Raw genomic sequence first — 17,191 nt, 5'->3', positions numbered from 1 at the left:
CTGAAAATGAAAACAGAAATCATCCAGGCTGGGTTAGCTGATGCTCACAGCCGAGGAACCCTTGGAGCACTCCTGCTCCTGCTCCACACCACCCTGCTCCGGCATCTGTCCAAGCACAAACCTCCTCCAAAAATCAGCTCCTGGAAAATGGGAAGATCTGCCCATAAATTATTAGTTGTTGTTACTTGGCACTTGTCTAAGACCAATATTCACCCATGCCCAATCCCACTCATTTGACCAGGACAACTGTGAAGTTCAGCTCCACATACACAGGTACCCGCCGGGTCTGTGCCCTGCTACATGACCGATAACCTTCCCCTGCTATATGTACGTCATTGCTATTTTAAGTTTCCTATTTTTTTGTGCAAATTACAGGCAGCTTTTTCCCCTTGTATATAAGAACAAAAAAATGTATTCAGCCTGATGGAGAATATTTTTGTACCTTCCTGCTCACAGGAATTGACTAATTTTACTTGGCTTCCCATGCAATTTGAAACGTACCCTTGAATACTGTAGGTGTCTCCAGAAACTTTAAATGCACATGTCATTTTAACATTCTCCTTTCTGAAATGAATCAATGAACACTTTCATAATTTGGTAGAAAAGTGACACCGGCTCGCTTCGCACGTGTGAGCGCTGCTGAGGCCACGGGTGTATAACATCACTGTTCTGCACCGGCTCAGAGCTCCTCCGGAGCAACATCAAGAGCAAAACCAAAGAGGCAGCGGCTGCTCTGGCGTGGGAATGATGCTCTGGAGCGGCCGGCCCTGGTGCTAAACAGATGCTGGTTTCATCTAACACCATTTAAGAGCGTATGTCTCTGCTGCACATTCATTACCGCATTCTTCCAGAACCGTTTCCACCCCCCCACCACCCCCACCACCCCTTTATTTTCATTCCTTACCAAAGTCACTGGGAAAGAAAGGAAGGGAATGTGGATCCATTTTCTCTATTTACATTTAATTCCAAGTGATATACTGCCTGGATGTGATCTGGTCAGGCTTTACACGCCATCAGCAACACAGAATCAACTGTATAACCAAGCCATAGCTGCGAGTATTTCGGACCTTAGAAGAACACCAAGATTTTGGACACGCTGCAAATTAATTTTGCAAACTCCCAGCAAGCAGAGTATCTTACAGGTTGGATGACCCGGCACCTAGTCGCTATAATCCAGGAATGTTTTCTGGCTTGAGCATCTCACCCTTCCCCGCTGATGTCAGCGGCTGTTACGGTACTGACATCAGCAGGGCAGGGATCCGGTCCTCCCCGGTGTACACTGCCTGACACCCTCCCAAGGCTCAGGAACTTTTGGTCATGTAACGTGATGTGACCGAGCCGGTATTTGTGAGTGTGAGGCAGCGAGTGAAGCCCCACGCAGCTGGCTATAGCAGAGCAAACGAGCATTAGTATTTGCTTCAAGGTATCCTGAGCAATAACATCGCATGACTTCCAGGACACGCTTGGGGATGGGGATTGCAGCGGGGATGACAGAGCAGCTCAAGGAGCAGACGCTTTCTGCCATTTCTACTAGGCTTTAAAATCCTAGTCTTTCTTCAGCATATTGTTCACGCTTTCTTTTAATTTACCTTCTCGTTTTAGAGCTTTGGGATCTCTATTTTTTCAGTTTTTCTTCAGAAATACATTTTTTTTATTAGTGAGATTGGAGAACTCACTAATCATCAGCCCAGGAAACTGACCTTGAAGAAAAATACCAATTGCATTAAGAAGAGGGGAAAAAAAAATATCCCAGGAAGCTCTAATATTTTAGCATCCATAGGATAAACATTGCAGTAGATTCTCTCTTATTCCCCACTGCAACCCACCCATCAGCTCCTCTCGCCGGCTCCGTAGCAGCTGGCCAAATGCATTCAAAAGGTGCTTTTTAGCATAAGGTCTTTTCTAAATACATAACAATAAAAAACCCTAGTTCTCTTTATAACCCGTAAACCTCTTAATTTTTCCCGAGTCTGATTTCTTATGTCTCCCCATTTCTATGCCTGTGCAGCATGTTTTTTTGCGGTGACTTCTGCAGTTATTTCCCTGCAGACAGGAGTGACTTGGTGTGCCCAGCACTGAAGGGTTCCGCACAGCAATGAGGGTTAAACTGGAGAATTTAAACTCAAACTGGAGCGCTCCAGCGTGCACATGGTCTGTTACTCCCCCACCCCCCCGCGCTTTGAATAATCAGTTTCCAAATAATACCTTCCAAAAGCTGGGATTTTTTTTTCTGGAAAAGAGCTGTAAAAGACTGACATGCGCTTGTCGGGCGGAGGGAGATCGTTTTCCCTGGAAAACGTTTCCCTCTTCCCTGCATTTCTGTGGAGCTAACGGACTGTCTGGCTGCTACAGCCTGAAGAACAGACAATTTTAATTTCCGATGCACAAGGCGTTTGCTCGCCCAGAAGCAGCCGGCTGCAAGAGGTTTTTTACCCCGTTTTTAGCTAATATTTTCAAACGGGTTGGAAACAATTAGCGTAACAGGATCAAAGCCACAACAACCTGACTTTAAATTAGCCTCCTGCATAGTGAGTTATTTTTTTCCCCTGCGCGTCTAAGTGTGGACTGCTCCAGGCGGCGACGGCAGCCCGTCACCCTCCTCCCGGGGCGGCTGCTCTGCTTCTCACATCGATTTTAACAGGACTTTTGGCCGAAAACACGTGGAATCGGCTCCCCAAAACGTTGCGCTAGCGGCCGGCTCGTTTTCTGGACCCACCTCGTTATCTTCATGGATGAACCCCCCCCGCCCCGCGGAGCCCTCCGGCCGCGCAGCCCCGCGGCGGCGGGGATTAACGGGACGGGCGAAGGCAGAGAAGGGCACTCACCCGGGCTGTCTGCGCCGAAAGCCTTGAAGTCCAGGGCGAGGGGGGGCCGCCAGGGGTAGGTCTCCAGGAGCCCGTCCAGGACCCCCCTGCGGGGCGAGAGCGGGCTGAGCGCGGCGGCGGGGGCGGCGGGCGCGGCGGGGCGGGCGGCGGGGCGGCCCCAGGCCTTACCTGTTCCTCCCGGGGTCCCGAAAACCTTTGGCGAAAGGATTCCTGTCGATCTTCAGCTTGGTGATCTGAGAAGGTGGGAGAGAAACGGGCCGTTGGGGACCGCGGCGTGACGGCACCGGCCGCCGCGGCTCTGCATCCCCCGGTGCCCTCCATCCCCCGGTCCCCGGTGCCGCCGGGGCTCTGCATCCCTCAGTCCCCGGTGCCGCCGGTGCCCTCTATCCCCTGGATCCTGATGCCCTCCATCCCCCGGTCCCCGGTCCCCTCCATCTCCCGGACGCCGGTCCCCTCACATCTCCCGGTCCCCAGTCCCGCCGGGGCTCTCCATCTTCCGGTCCCCGGTGCCGTTGGGGCTTTCCAGCCCCCCTCGTCCCCCTTCCCCGGTACCTGCTGGTTTTGGTAGGCCGTCACGGTGGTGAATTCGGTCTCCTGGAAGGAGAAGGTCTGCACCCCCTCGGCCGGCAGCGACTGGATCTGCGCCAGATCGAAGCGAGAGTCCTGGGCGATAACGTGGACGCGGGGCTTGTACTTGTGCATGGACTGCAGGATGATCTGCGGGGGGAGAGGCAGGCTGAGCCCCCCGGCACGGAGAGGGCAGGAAAACGAAAAAAAACCAAACCCGGTGCAAGAGGCGGCTGGGAGCCAGCCCGCAGCCCCGGGGCGAGAGGGACAGGCCGCGCTGCCCCCCGGGGGGATGCTCTGCCCTCTCCCCGGCCCCCCCCCGCGGGGCTACCCCACACCTACGTGCCCCTTGTCGTCCATCTCGTTGTTGGTGAGCTTCACCCGGTCGAAACTGATGATTTGCCTCATCCAGGTCTCCCCCGAGCAGGGGGAGTCGGGGTGGATGTAGAGCCGGGGGGTGATGCAGGAGTGGTCCGTGTTCCCCGCCACCATCCACTGCGAGCTGTGATAGACGTAACTGGCCCGGGCCGGGCCGCGGTCAGGCGGCGGAGACAACCGCCCCCCCCCCCCCCCCCGACGCCCCCCTATAGAATCTACGTTCACGCGAGCCCGCCGGTCCCCCCGGCTGGGCAGCCCCCGTTGCACGTAAGCGCCCTGGAGCAGACGGGGCTGAGCAGAGCGCGGACCGCGATCACTCAGCCCGGCCGGGGGGATCCCGCGGGGGCGTGGGGCGCCCCACCGCCCCCCCGTACCGGTATCTCTTGGAGTCCACCGGAACGACGTCGATGGCGATGTAGTACTGCTTCAGCGGCTCCAGCCCCCTCACCTTCACCCTGACCGACGGGAACATCCTCCTGCGGGCAGAGGGGAAGGTCCTGAGCAAGAACTGCCGGTTAGACGGCGAAAGGGAGTTGGAAAACTAAACGGGCATCGGGAGAAAAAAAACAAACAAACAAACTCAAGCTCAATAAAAAGAGAGAAAAAAACGCAAAGAAAGAAAAATATATAAAAAAAGAGGGATGAAAGGGGAAAAAACCCAACCAACCAACCAAAAAAAACCCGACACGCAAGGAGAAAGGCAGGAGAAGGCCGGGCGAGCCCGGAGGTGCGGCCGGTACCTGCCGGCCTTGGTGATGATCATCTCGGTGCCGATCTCATGGAACCTCCGCCAGAGCTCGGAGCCCTGCAGCTCCACCTGCGCCCCGGCCCCCGCCTCCCGGCTCTCGGCCCCGGCCTTGGGCCGCTTCTCTGCGGAAAGGCAAGCAGGAGGGGGCGGCTCGAGGGGCTGCGGGGCGGGCAGGGGGCGGCCGGCCCCGCCGCCCCGGGTGTCCCGGCCGGGCTGTACCCACCCGGCTCCGGCGCTGCGCGGCTCTCCCGGCCGCCGGCCCCGCGCTCCTCGTCGCGCCCATCCGGCACCTTCCTCTTGGCCGCGCGTCCCACCAGCGCTTCCACCGAGAAGGCGTGAGCCCGGGAGCTGAGCGCCATCCCCCGGGGCCGGGGGTCCCCCCGGGCGGCCGCGGGGCTCAGGCGGGCGGCGGCGGCTCCATCCCGGCCGGTGCCCAGCGAGCCTCGCCCGGCCGCCGCACGGCTCCCGTCGGGGGGCAGCGGCCACGGCGCGATCCGCTTGCATCCAACTGAGGCAACGGGCGGCTGCAGGCTCCACTGTTTGTTTTGGAAACTGGTGGGAGCATAAGAAACATTGAGTGACATTTCGTGGGAGTAACGGGTGGGGGGGAAGGGGGAGGGAGGGGAGAGCGGGCGGTGGAGGGGAAGAGCGGGGGAAGAGGAGCCGGCCCCGTCTAGGATCAATAAAAGAGTTACTGTTCTCCATTAAATTGTAAAACTCTAAGAAATTTGACATAATTGCACACTAGGGGCCACTTTTCCAACAAAAGTGCAAATAACGTTTAACCAGAACCAGCACAAAAAGAAGAGGAGAAGGGGGGGGGGGGGGGGTAAAAAAGGAGAAAAAAGGGAATAAAGGAGCGGGAGAAAGGAGCAGGAGAAAGGAGCGGGGGAGCCGTGCCCGTGCTGGCCGCACTGGTGACCCCCAGGCCCGGGGGCATTGCCCAACGGGCTGGTCACACTTGTGTGTGTGTCCCTACCCGTGTCCCTGGCATATCATGCCACAGTGTCCCCCACTGGACAGAGACTCTGGCTTGCCTCCCCCCGCTTTTTTGTGTGTGTGTGTGTATTTTTTGTTTGTTTGATTGTTTTTGTGGGTTGTGGTTTTTTTTTGTTTAAAGGCAGCAGCCCCCCCCGCCACCCGCTCTGGCATCACCCCCGGGATGTTTCCACAGCTCCACTTCAAAGTGCGGCCCCACAGCGGCAGCTGCGCTGAATTAGGGGCAGAAATCCCAGTTTTCCACTTGGGTAGTTCCTGGGAACCCCTGCAGTGCCGGGGCTGGGGCTGGGGGGCTCCAGGCCAGGGGGGCTCCGGCTGGGACCTGCAGGTGCGCAGATAAAAAGGGCTGTGCTGGATTTGCACGGTGATTTTGGGGACCCCACCAGGGACCTCCCCACCCTGCAAAGGCCTGAACACATCACACTGATTTATTTTCCATCCGGGAGCCCTCCCCAGAGCCAGCACCAAAGGGGATTCCAGGGGGCAGTCTTTTTTTTTTTTTTTTTTTGGAGGGGGGGGGAAGCAGTGGTATTTACGCCTCCGCCACCCATCCCCTGCACACCCCTCACCCACTGCCTTTCCCTGCACCAGGGAGGTCAGCTAAGATAGATGAGCCTTAAGGGGAAAAAAATGTGCAAAGGGATAAAATTCACAAGCCTGCTGAGAAAGCAGGTTTGGGGGGAGTGGGAGCTGCTGCAGGGTGCTGCGGCTTTGGGGAGGGAAGGGGATGGGGTGCAGCACCCAGTGCCCCCTTTCCAGGCACTCCCGGAGTCTCAGGGGATCACTGGTTTATTCAAATGTTCCACTTCTCAGGATTTCTTGCTGTATTTGTCAGGGTCTGTGTCCTGGCGCACACATTTCTTCCAAAGCTTGGGCTGACAGCAGCGTGAAAACGGCGTCTGAGCAGAGACAACCGCAACCAAACATCAGCCAGCCGCTCCCCGGCACAGCGCTTGGCGAGTGGGTGTTTTGCAAGCCCCAGACTCATACTGTTGTCCTCAAATCCTCATTCCAAGGATGCTCCTTAATCAGCTTAGGGTGGGCTTTGCACGTTGATACACATTTGTACATTTATACACATTTATACGCATTTCTAAACATTTATGTTTTTTTTTTTTTTAATGCACATTTATACCCCAGACTCCTGGCATAGCTCACTGGGACAGGAATTTGTCTAAGGGAAAGGTCTCGGAGGAAGTGAATGGGTGCAGATGTAGGTGCCAAACGTCCAGCTGATGTAGGTGCCAAACGTCGGTCCAGCCTGGGGCACCCAGGTGGCCACTGCCCACTCCTCCCGCTGCAGGCTCTGCCCCTGTGCACGGTCCTGGTTCGGACCATGCCCACAGCCTGGCTCAGGGGTGGAAGATTTGCATCCCTGCCTGCAAACCGGGCTCTGGAGGATCCAGCTTCGGTGCAGAACTCACAGCGCCTCTCAGAATGGCCGGTGGGCCGCCCGGGAGCTGTACAACCGGCGTGCGGCAGGGCCGGCAGTGCGCTTCCCCAGGCTGCTGCCCAGCTGAGCCCGCTGGGGTTACACGGGACAGCGAGCCCCGGCCCTGCCGAGTGCGGGCATCTCCCAGCGCAGCCTCAGAGAGCCTGGCACTGACGAGCTTTAGATTTCACTTTTATCAAGGTGGACAGTACCTCTCTTCCTTCGCCAAGTGCCTCCAGATCTGACGAGCAGCTCTGCCGTGTCACAGTGGGACGACGTGGTGGTTTTGGCCCCGCGTTACCGCAGCTCCCCCGTGATGCCCATCACAGTGGCCCTGCAAAGCCCCAGGCTCTGCTGACGTGGGTTTTCCTGGGGTAAGGCCCATCCAGGTGCCCCCGCCCGATGGCTCATGGCTCGGCAGGATGGGTGCCTGGCCCGCCTGGGGGCTGTGACCCCACCGCTGTCCCCAGCCATCAGCGCCAGAAGGGGATGGAGGACGGGGCAGGGGAAGAGGCTCTGGGAGGTTGTCTTGCTCTGCCCTCGCTCCCGGGCAGGATCAGCCCCACCTACGCAGATCTTTATTTCTTCTTACAAAGAGAAATGAAACAAATTTTATAAACATGTTCATAATTATAACAGCATAAGCTCATGGTTTAAAAGCAAGGTGAATGGCGGGTCCTTGCCGGAGCCCGGCCGGGGCTGACGCTGCGCTCCCCAGCACTGATAGAAGCCAGCTGAGGGCATTAAGTGTGAACCTTTATCTCTGCTGACATGACATATTATTAAAAAGTATTTCGAGTAATCTTTTATTTCCTTAGCATTGCAACACATTTCAAGAACTTGGCCAGGGATCAACCAACCCTTTTTAATTTCCTACAATGAAAAATAAAACAAAAATAAAGCCCAATTGAGATGACATAATCAGGAACATTTTGAGGGTTTAGGTCAAATTAATATGTCAGAAAAGGGTTTTCAGGGGACTTGGAGAGCTTTAATCTGTCAAAGCCTGACTCAGACCCTTCTTGGGCTTTGTAATTTTATTGTCTTTACCAAATTATGTGATGGTATGTCATGTATTACCATCATCAGAAAATCGAGCAAATAATCATTTGGCATAAAGTTCAGAATAACTAACTTAATTTTAAAGCAAGTGTTATACAATATGCCAGAAATGTTTGCTTAACTTGAAAATGATCTTTTCATACTGTCCGTTAATCCATTAAAGCACACAGGTAAATTCCAAACACAGACTTTCCTGACCACTTTAGGGGCAGACTTTAGGAGATTTAGTAGTGTTCAAGCCACGCTTGATTTTGCCAAGATTTACTTTGCATTTGTCAAAACAAAATAAAAAATAAAACAACCAAAATAAAGCAAACCCAACCTGACCTGTGGCTTAGGGGTAATATTTTAATATCACCTGTACTCAATTACACATCTAATACTTTTCCCTTTTATATCTCCATCTGCTATGTCATAGATTTCTACAAAGCTGCGATTACAAGTTTGGTGCTAGGACATTGTCAGTTCTAACAGATAAACCTGAAGGATTGTTTGTTCTCTGCTTCATAAATTGTTAGCAAGAAAATATATATTTTATTTATTTTTTTTTTAGCATTTGGAAAAACCCCAGTTTCTAATCAGAGGGATGCAGCACTGCATCGCTGTATACCATTAAGCAAGCCCTGACTCCCATAACGCAGCTTCAGTGATTGTTTCACCAGCGTTTAATTAGGCGGCGTGTAGCCAAGGCTGCCGTTGGGTGTGGGTGCATCACTCTTCCTGCCGGTTGCACGTAGTGTGGGACGTGCTCTAAGCGATCTGTTCGGGTGGTGTAACTCCTCTGCTCTCGCGGAGATGCAGCCAGAGCCAGCAAAGCAGTGACCCCTGGGCCGGTCCCTTGTCCCCATGTGCTGTCCCCTCCCTGGCCTTGGTGACACCAACCCCATCTGCCCTCACATCTTCCCTTCCAAAATCTTCCCTCTCCTGCAAAAATGTATTTTAGGATGGATTGAACCACGTTTGGTTCACACACATGCTACTAAACTTTTTATTCCAGGACTCACAGTCCAGTTTGCACTTTTTTCCACTTTCCCAACCTTACTGTTAGTAGCAAACAAATAATCTATTTATTTCCATATCCCAGCCTCTTTGCCTGTCATGTTGGAAATATAAATGAACGTGCTGCCTCAAATCTAACAGGGTTAAATGGGACGCTGAAGAAATGCAAGCGGATATCTAATATTCCAATGTGCAACTAATATCATTTTCTTGGAAGAAAACCCCAAACCTTAGGCACGATGCAGTATGCCACAAAGAGCTGCCACTAACAACACGGGAAGGGTGGAAGGTTCGTTACGGGTGTATGTTAAAGCTGTAATGAAACAGTTTCTGAATGCTCAGGCTAATACACAGGCTGTGACTGGTGTGGATGAGACTGCCGGCTGAATAACCCTTCTGTGGGCTGAAATAACACCGCTTTGGGTTCTGTGGGGTCTGGAAACTGCAATATTCAACTTTAATTTTTGCAGATGTAACTACCACTTCACATTAGTCATTAACTAATTACTGATGAACAGATTAACAAATATTTCTTTTTCCTAAACCCCAATTTTTTAAACAGAAACTTCTGAACACTAAGTAAATCTTGGCAGAAAACACCCGTAGTAGCTCATAACAGTGCTTGGGAGATTGTTTTCCCTTACATTCTCAAATGTCCAGTCCCACAGCAAAGCTTTAATTTCATTCTCTGTCTTTTTTTGCCCATAATGAACTTTGAAAAACCTCTGCCTTTCTATCCGAGCACAAAGTGACAGCATAGCTCTGTGTCCCCATGGGGCTGCGGCACCTCCAGGCCAGCCTGCGGTGTCCAGAGCTGGAGGTGACCGCACGGTTCAGCCCCTCCTTGTTCTCAGGAACATCCCAAATTAATTTTCATGGCCAAAATTCTAAGGCTGGGAAGAAATGCCCAGCTTAGGGTGGTAGACAGCCAGTGCTGAAGTTTCTTGGTTGGTTGACCTCCCAAGCAGGTTCTTCACCACCATGTCTGCTACATTAAAGATATATTGAAATAAATCTCAGTTATGTTATTTTATACATAACCCCCCCAAAAAGGCTGCACAGGGAACAGGATTAGACTTTAAAGAAGTGATTCAATGAAGCAAAACTGATAGATAAAGCATTTGGGGAGAGTGAAACCAAATCAGGGGATGCAGCTCATTTCATGATGAGGGAAGGGTTGGTGGTGCCTCCACCCCAGCCCGGGAAGCTGGGCAAGGGCCGGCAATGTCACCTGCCAGTGGGGTAAGGATGAGACCACCGTGCGCATCTCCGGTACCAGGATGTGATGTGGCACCACCAACATTTTTATCCAGCACCTGGCTTTTGGCTGGTGGTTGTGTAGTGAGGAGAAGCTGCTCTATCCCTTCTCCAACCACTGGCACCTGAGAAGCCCCTGCCAGCTTGTAGAGGAATTATAGAGGAATGAAGGCAGGTTAATTAACATTGTTAATATACAGCTGTGGGCTGGCTTCAGGGGCGGCGGGTTGGCTGGTGTGGATAAGGTGCAGCTGTGGCTGGTTCCTGCTAAGTAGTTAAACAACTCTAAGGGGTATAGAAGGGGGGAAGCTAAGGAAGAGGGATCTGGAAGAAGCAGAGGGAGGAAAGAGAGTGCCCTGGATGTAGGCAGAGGCAAGGAGAAGGATGCAGCAGAGGCAAGAAGCAGGGTGGACTGGCCTGAAGAGGATGAAGAAACAGCATGGATGGTAGATGAACCTTTGAAGGCTTGTGGGAGATTGGTGACTGTGCCAGGGCAAGGTGTGGGAGCTGCTTTCTGAAGTTAACCTGGGATGGGGTGGAAAAAGCCTTGTTGCAGCCAGTTAGTTTTGATGGTGCTGTGAAACTAGCTTGGCCACCCCACTGAGCATCTTTCACACCACCTTTCCTTCATTGTGACTTCTCCAGAGTTGAGAAATAAGACCAAGACCTGGCCCCTTCTCCCTCTAAGCAAAGGGAAAAATTCCTGCTGTGTTGAACTTTTCTCATAATATTTAAAGAAAATACTTAAAGAATGTGTAATAATAGGGGATTTAGAGAGAGCAAAATTAACCGCATGGATGAAGCAGAAAACCTTTAGAATTTCACCAAGATGTATCCTGACCAGCTTTACTGTGGGGAAGAGCTCTGGGGGAGGAGAGGGTGATCCCTGCATGAGCCCTGCGAGCTGCAGGACCCCATCCCCGGGGCCGCCCTCGCTCCACTCACCAGTGCAGTGTAGGCAGGAAAAAGCCAGAGATCTTGGTTTGGCTGCCAGGGAAACCACACAGGAGAAGTGAAATCAAAACAGTTATGGGGAAGCTGATACTGAGTTATTCCGTATTCCTGGGCAGGAGTGAAGCTGGGCAGACCTGGGGCCGCCTTTCCTGCTCTCCTCCCTTGGTGCCAGGGCCAGGCAGGATCCGACCATGGAGCATACCAGGGTCTTGGGAACCCCAGCTGGGGCCTTCCCAGCAGTGAGCCCTTCTACAGGCAGCAACCTGAGGCAAAAAGTCTTCTTTGACAGGCAGGTGATGCTATTTTTCAAACTACAGCTGTATTCTTGTTGTTTCACTTTAAACAGTAATGGGATACCCTGAGACATCCAGTCAGCACTGTGCAGAGGGGGAAGGTCCTGTGATGGCCTTGATAGCATTGTCTGCTCTGAAAGCAAAAATGAGCCGAAGTTTCCCATGATCACCAAGATTTGGGGCCAGGGAGGATGAGGGTGCACAGCACCAGCATGTGTCCCGATCAAAGGTCCCAAACAAATGGTCATCACAGCCCCCCTGCCCATGCACCAGCTGCCAAAGCCCCCATGGGGGCTGTGCCCGCACAGCCTCACTCACTCCGTGGGGACGTGATGCCCTGGGGGACACAGCCCTGTGGCCGGGGATGCTGGGGACTCCCGTGGTGTCCGGCAGTGCCTTCCACAGCCCAGCCAAGAGCCTGCTCTGGAGGCTGCCTTAGAAAATCCAGCCTGTCGGGGACATTCAGGTTTATTCATGCAGAAATTGCAGGTTTCTGGGGCTCACTCTGATCTCAGTAAATACTGCCCTCTGCAATAAGCTTCGCTCCTCCCTTCACTGCCCTTAGAGAAGGTGGCTCTGAACAAGAAGTGATGATTTATGCCCGGTCCCACTGGCTCTGGTGCAGAGTGCTTTTCCGACTGTTTGTTTTTGACAGGTTCCTTTCCACCAGCACCGTCCCTGCACCACCGGCACTTTGCTGGAGGAATCGGCCCCAAGGCGGGTTTGAGGCTTTTCCATCCCTCCCTGTCTGGAAAGATAAACGCAAACCCTGGCCTTAAACTGAGCCCACACCTGGGAGAGATCAACAGGCTGCAGAGACACTCAGCTTTGTTTTGCTATCCTATCCTCAGTTATTGTGGCTAATTATTACCATAAATGCAAATATAGAGGGATGAGAATAAACACTCAGAAGGGGTGATGCACTGGAGAGAAGGACAATAAATCAAAAGGTTTGAAAGGAAGCTTTCATTCATCTTTGAAGCACCACGACGGTTTTGAGTTGTTAGCTTGCACTTTGGTTAGGAAGCGACTTTTGAAATTGAACAGAAAAGATACAATCTTAATATTTCATAAGATCTGCCAATACAAATATCTGCCAGCAGATACGTAAAATAATAGCTTTAAAAACAAGAAAAAGAATCACATGAAATTTTCTAAGGAGGGTGATGTCACCCCCCAACCAAGCTATATATTCTTTGTATTTGAAATTAAACCCGCATGAACTCTCCGCGCAAAGCTGGGTGAAACTCTGCTTTTTCAAGTATCCCCTTAGGGATGCTGGATATTATTTTATGGTTTTAATTTTAAAGTAATAAATAAATGTGATTGACTTGCCACCCAATACCACCAATTTGTGCAAATGCAATCTGTGCATATTAACACACAGGTAGTTGCCATATAAAATCTGTCAAAGCAGTCTGCCTATGGCTAGTGTTGCTGGAGCAGAAGAAAATCAGCGTTAGCTTCAGCTTCACAAGGAATTTCAGCTTAGAGAAGAGGAAAATCTGTCTCTGAGGTATTATCTCCCTTTCCAAACTTTCCTTCTGGCTGCACTGGGTCATAGGTTGTGGACTGTAAATTATACAGCAAAAATCAAACCGTCTTTTTCAATAAGGGAAGAAGAAAATCATGCAATGATTCATTATATGAAACGGTTCAACCTATGGCTTTCTCTTGCTTGCAATCGTGGGCAAATCGTTGAGATCCAAAAACCATTCCAAACCATCAAAATTAGCAAATAACCATCTGGCTTGGTGGCTCAACACCTCCTGTGGCCATAAATTCAAATCCCAGCAACATTAGCAGGGGATTTGCTCTGAAAAACAAGCTCTGTCCTCGAGTAATGTAAAAACAAGGTGAGATGGGGAAGGCTTGTGGGTGAACTGCGGCTCAGGGTGGAGCTGGCTCCGGCCGAGCATCTGTTGGATTGCAGCAGGGAATGGGACTCCTGGCTTGCCAGGAGCATCCCCTCCTCAACTCTCAGTGCCTCATCCCGTGGTTGGTGCGCCCGAGCCCTTTGCCAGGGTCTGCCACCCTCACCCAGCACCATTCCCGTGGCATTTCTCCATCATCCTCCTCTGTCCCGGCTCCAATACACCATGCACACCCTTGGGGTTCACCAGAGACGTCGTGGAGATGGGCCGGAGCTTACTGGCTGTCATTCTCCATCTGAGGTCTCCAGGATCAAAGCAAGTCAAGTGTGTAGATGCTAGAGGAAAGGTCTTTCTGCCTGAAATGTAAAATCCTCCACTCTGGCCAGGGTTGTTATGATCTGCAGAGTTTTTCCATCCTTGTTTGGAGCTCAGGCTGCCGAATGGGAAGATTTGGAGGGGACAAAACAGGTTTCTTGGTTACGTGCGATACATTAATCTTAGCTCCTTGCCTTGCATATCTTTTTTTTAGATAAGCTGGAATTTAAAATTGAGAGTATGGAGATGACATCCCTGAGAAGCCTTGTCACCAGGTAGAACAGACGCTGGCAGCAGCCCTGAAACCCTCAGAACCGCCGCGTCTCTGGGCACCACGGCCCTGGGACCTCAGATCAGGCCCTTCCCCTGGAGCATCTCCTGCATGAACACCCTGCCCTGCCAGTCTTAGCCAGGGGGCTGAGCTATGCTTATAGCTCACACACAAAAAATCTGCGTCTCTCTAACCCTCAAGACCTGGAACTAGCAGCTGAGTCTGATTTTGGCTCTGCAGCAAGTTTTATCCATCGAAAAATTGTGCCATTTTTGCACATCTGGTTGTATTTGGGGGTGATATTGCCTTTCAGTGCTGCGCAAGTCTGTCTGTGCCCATTAGTTACCAGAGTAAATAGCCCCTCTGCCTGCAGAGCAGCGCTGTGGGGAAGCTGGTGGGCATTTTACATTGAAAAATAATTGGTAATTCATTAGCGATCCCATGTTTGAAGGTTTAGGATGGAGCCTGGCATTGAACCAAGCGACAGGGCAGGTTTTGCTTCTCCTGTGGTAGGGCTACCAAAGGCAGATGGTTGGATGGCCTCTGTGCTGCCGGGAAAAGTAGTTTGGGTTGAAAAAACACCCTTTAGAAAATGCATCTTATCCCCAGAACACAAACCATACCCCATACCACTGACAATGAGTGGTCTTGAAGCTTCTATATTTTTCAGATCACCAAAGCCCCGCGGACGTTCCCTGGAGCCGATGACCGCAGCAGATGCTCCAATCCCGCAGCAGCGTGGCAGGAGCTGCACCAGCCCCAGCCCAAAGCTGCAGCCCCTCGGGGGTCACCAGTGGGCTCCCACGCACTTGGACTTGGCTCTTCCCTCCGCTGTCCCTTCCTCCTGGGACCGGTGGGCTCGTAGCAGGTAGCACATGCAGGGGCAGGGGAGTTTGTATAAGCTGTAGGGAGAGGGACTATATTTTGTTTTCTGGATTTCTGCCTATGTTCATGTGTCTGCTCACTTTTATTGTCCCACATTCCACAAACTTAAAGCACTTCCGTGTTGAACAGAATTCATCCAGTCCACGGAAAAACAGGGTAAAGCTCAGCACCGATGATACCAAATGCTCCTGCCTGTGCGCATCCTCCCATTCCTGATGCCGACCTACCCCGGAAAGAGCCCGTTCAGCAAACAATGAGGGATCACGAGGGCTTCAGCTGCTGCACCGCTTTGCTGGGCAGAGAAGAGCTCCAGTCTTTCCTTTAACCTACTTCCACGACGGGTTTTGTTAGTGTGGTTCATCTGTCCCTACCCAGACGTGGGGTGGGGAGCCGGCGGGGAGCTGCACCGGTGCCACTGCCACCCTCCCAGCATCTCAGAGGAGAGCGATGCTCAGAGCAGGAGCATCCCACCCGGAGCTGGGAGCAGGAGGTGCTTGCCCAGCAAAGAAAGCCGGCAGACGGGAACCCTCCCGCTCACTGGGTAGCTCCCACCAGGGCTCAATTAGCTGTGGATGATGAATCCCAGTTGCCTGGGAGAGATCGTTTCCCCCTCTGAAAGGCCAGCCATGGCTCTAAGGCTGCTTGCAGACACGCAGCCATCCGTACCATGGCATTGCCTGGCCCAGCTCAATGTGGTTTGTGTTAGCCTGTCTGGGCAGCTGGAGTTTGGAGGTAAGAGGACTGAAAAATGTGTTATCCTCTAATTGTTATAATGCAGGTTATAGCCACGAGATAAGGAGTGTATCTGTGCTCCACCAGTTTGTAAGGAATAATTATTCAAAATGCAGCACTGGGATCTTTTCCCCCGTAATTTATAACATTGATAAAATGCAAGTAGGAGGATTAGTAAAAATTAATACAAAAAAAAAAAAAGCTCATCTTTGTGGCTGGCAAATATAGTTGAATGATAGAAAAAGCAGTATGAGCTCTGTGACTCGGTCACTGGGCTGGGCTGTGGGGCCGTGGCGTTTATGGCTGGTTCTGGGGAAGGCGTTTGCTTTCCTGCAGATTTCTGACGGTTCTTGTATGTGTGAACAAACCCTCGTTTGGAAACTATCTTGGTTTGTTTACTTTCACAAAAATCAAGAACACATTGAAAATAATTTGCAAGGCAAAAAGAAAAGCCTTAATTTACCAAGGACTCTGTTCAATGAATAATATTAAATATCTTCTACTACCGGGAAACTTGCAAACCTCATGCTGGGATTTTGCATGTGCCGGAGCCGGCACTGCTGCAGGGAGCTCTCGGACAGTTTCTCAGTCATTAAGTTATGTAGAGTTTTAAGTTTAAAGGAAGAAAGTTAAGTTAAAAACCTGTAACGCTTTCTGGCTTGGCCTCTGTGCCTACACTTACATCTCAGTTCACTGCAGTCAAGTGGGGTTGAAGGAAAACTATTATTTTTTTTACTTTCAGTGGTTTGTTTCCCTTCTCGTGCATCTTGGCTTTTCCTCTCTGTCTGTCAGCCAGGCCCTCCTCCCCTTCTGCTGCAGGTTTAAAAGCAAGGAGGGGAAAATACGGTTGGGTTTTATTATTAAAGGCAAAATAAACTGGCAAAAAATTCAAGGGGAAAGTAGAACAACCTCAATCTTTTCAATTAAGAGTTTTATATGTATTAATTTTTAAAACTAAAGTGAGGGGGATCGACTTGAGTCTGCCTGTGAGTCTACTGCCTCATGTCATCAGAACAGTTACACCACAGCTTATGAAAACAAACTGAAAAATATACTTAACAATAGTCCCACTATTTACCATTTGTTCAATTATTTGCTTTCGGTGGGTTTGGGTTTGGGTGCAGCTTGTGCAAAACTTGCACAAAAACGGTTGTGCTGGTGCAGCCCTTGCACACGTAGATCGGTCCAGCTTTGGATTGATGCAAATGGCAAAGCCAATAACCAGGTCCAGCGATGGTGTATCATTAAGGGAGGGGGGTTCCCTTAGCTGTGTCTCCCACCACCCAGCCATCTCCTGGCCCGTCTTGGATGTTTCAGCAAATAATTCAGAGAAAAGGTTAAAAGCAGCAGCTCATACAAGGTAACCTTGCTGCTGGGAAAAAAGCCTTTTCGCTCTCATATTGAATTAGGAAATAATTTTGCAGAAGGCTGGTGGGTGGGGAGGAAAGTCAGTGCTGTTCAGCATCAGCCCTTACACCCAGCTCCATCCTTTGGATGCCTTTTAGAGTCAGCAAAAGAAACCAGTTCCCAACCCTGGCAGTGCCTGCCTTGACACTAGGGGCAGCTTTCAGCCTTCCTAAGTATTTTCCCTCTCTTACAG

At 51.4% G+C, this 17,191-nt stretch overlaps 1 protein-coding gene across 3 annotated transcripts in view; it reads right to left on the bottom strand.

Moving 5' to 3' along the window:
* The window catches only part of TBX22 (T-box transcription factor 22), a 71,216-nt gene that overhangs the window by 23,050 nt on the left and 30,975 nt on the right, over positions 1-17,191 (bottom strand). For all 3 annotated transcript variants that reach the window (XM_080366348.1, XM_080366346.1, XM_080366347.1), the window contains 7 exons: positions 4,742-5,070; positions 4,511-4,640; positions 4,145-4,246; positions 3,735-3,909; positions 3,378-3,542; positions 2,994-3,058; positions 2,826-2,911 (listed from right to left, as the gene is read on the bottom strand). In XM_080366348.1, coding sequence (XP_080222474.1) covers positions 2,826-2,911; positions 2,994-3,058; positions 3,378-3,542; positions 3,735-3,909; positions 4,145-4,246; positions 4,511-4,640; positions 4,742-4,877 — 859 coding nt within the window. In that variant the 5' untranslated portion in view covers positions 4,878-5,070. The remainder of the gene's footprint in view (positions 1-2,825; positions 2,912-2,993; positions 3,059-3,377; positions 3,543-3,734; positions 3,910-4,144; positions 4,247-4,510; positions 4,641-4,741; positions 5,071-17,191) is intronic.

Source organism: Falco punctatus (assembly GCF_963210335.1).
Source record: "Falco punctatus genome assembly, chromosome: 15".
Lineage (NCBI taxonomy): Eukaryota > Metazoa > Chordata > Aves > Falconiformes > Falconidae > Falco > Falco punctatus.
Note: the sequence above shows the minus strand (reverse complement) of the source record. Positions and strands in the feature narration are given on the sequence as shown.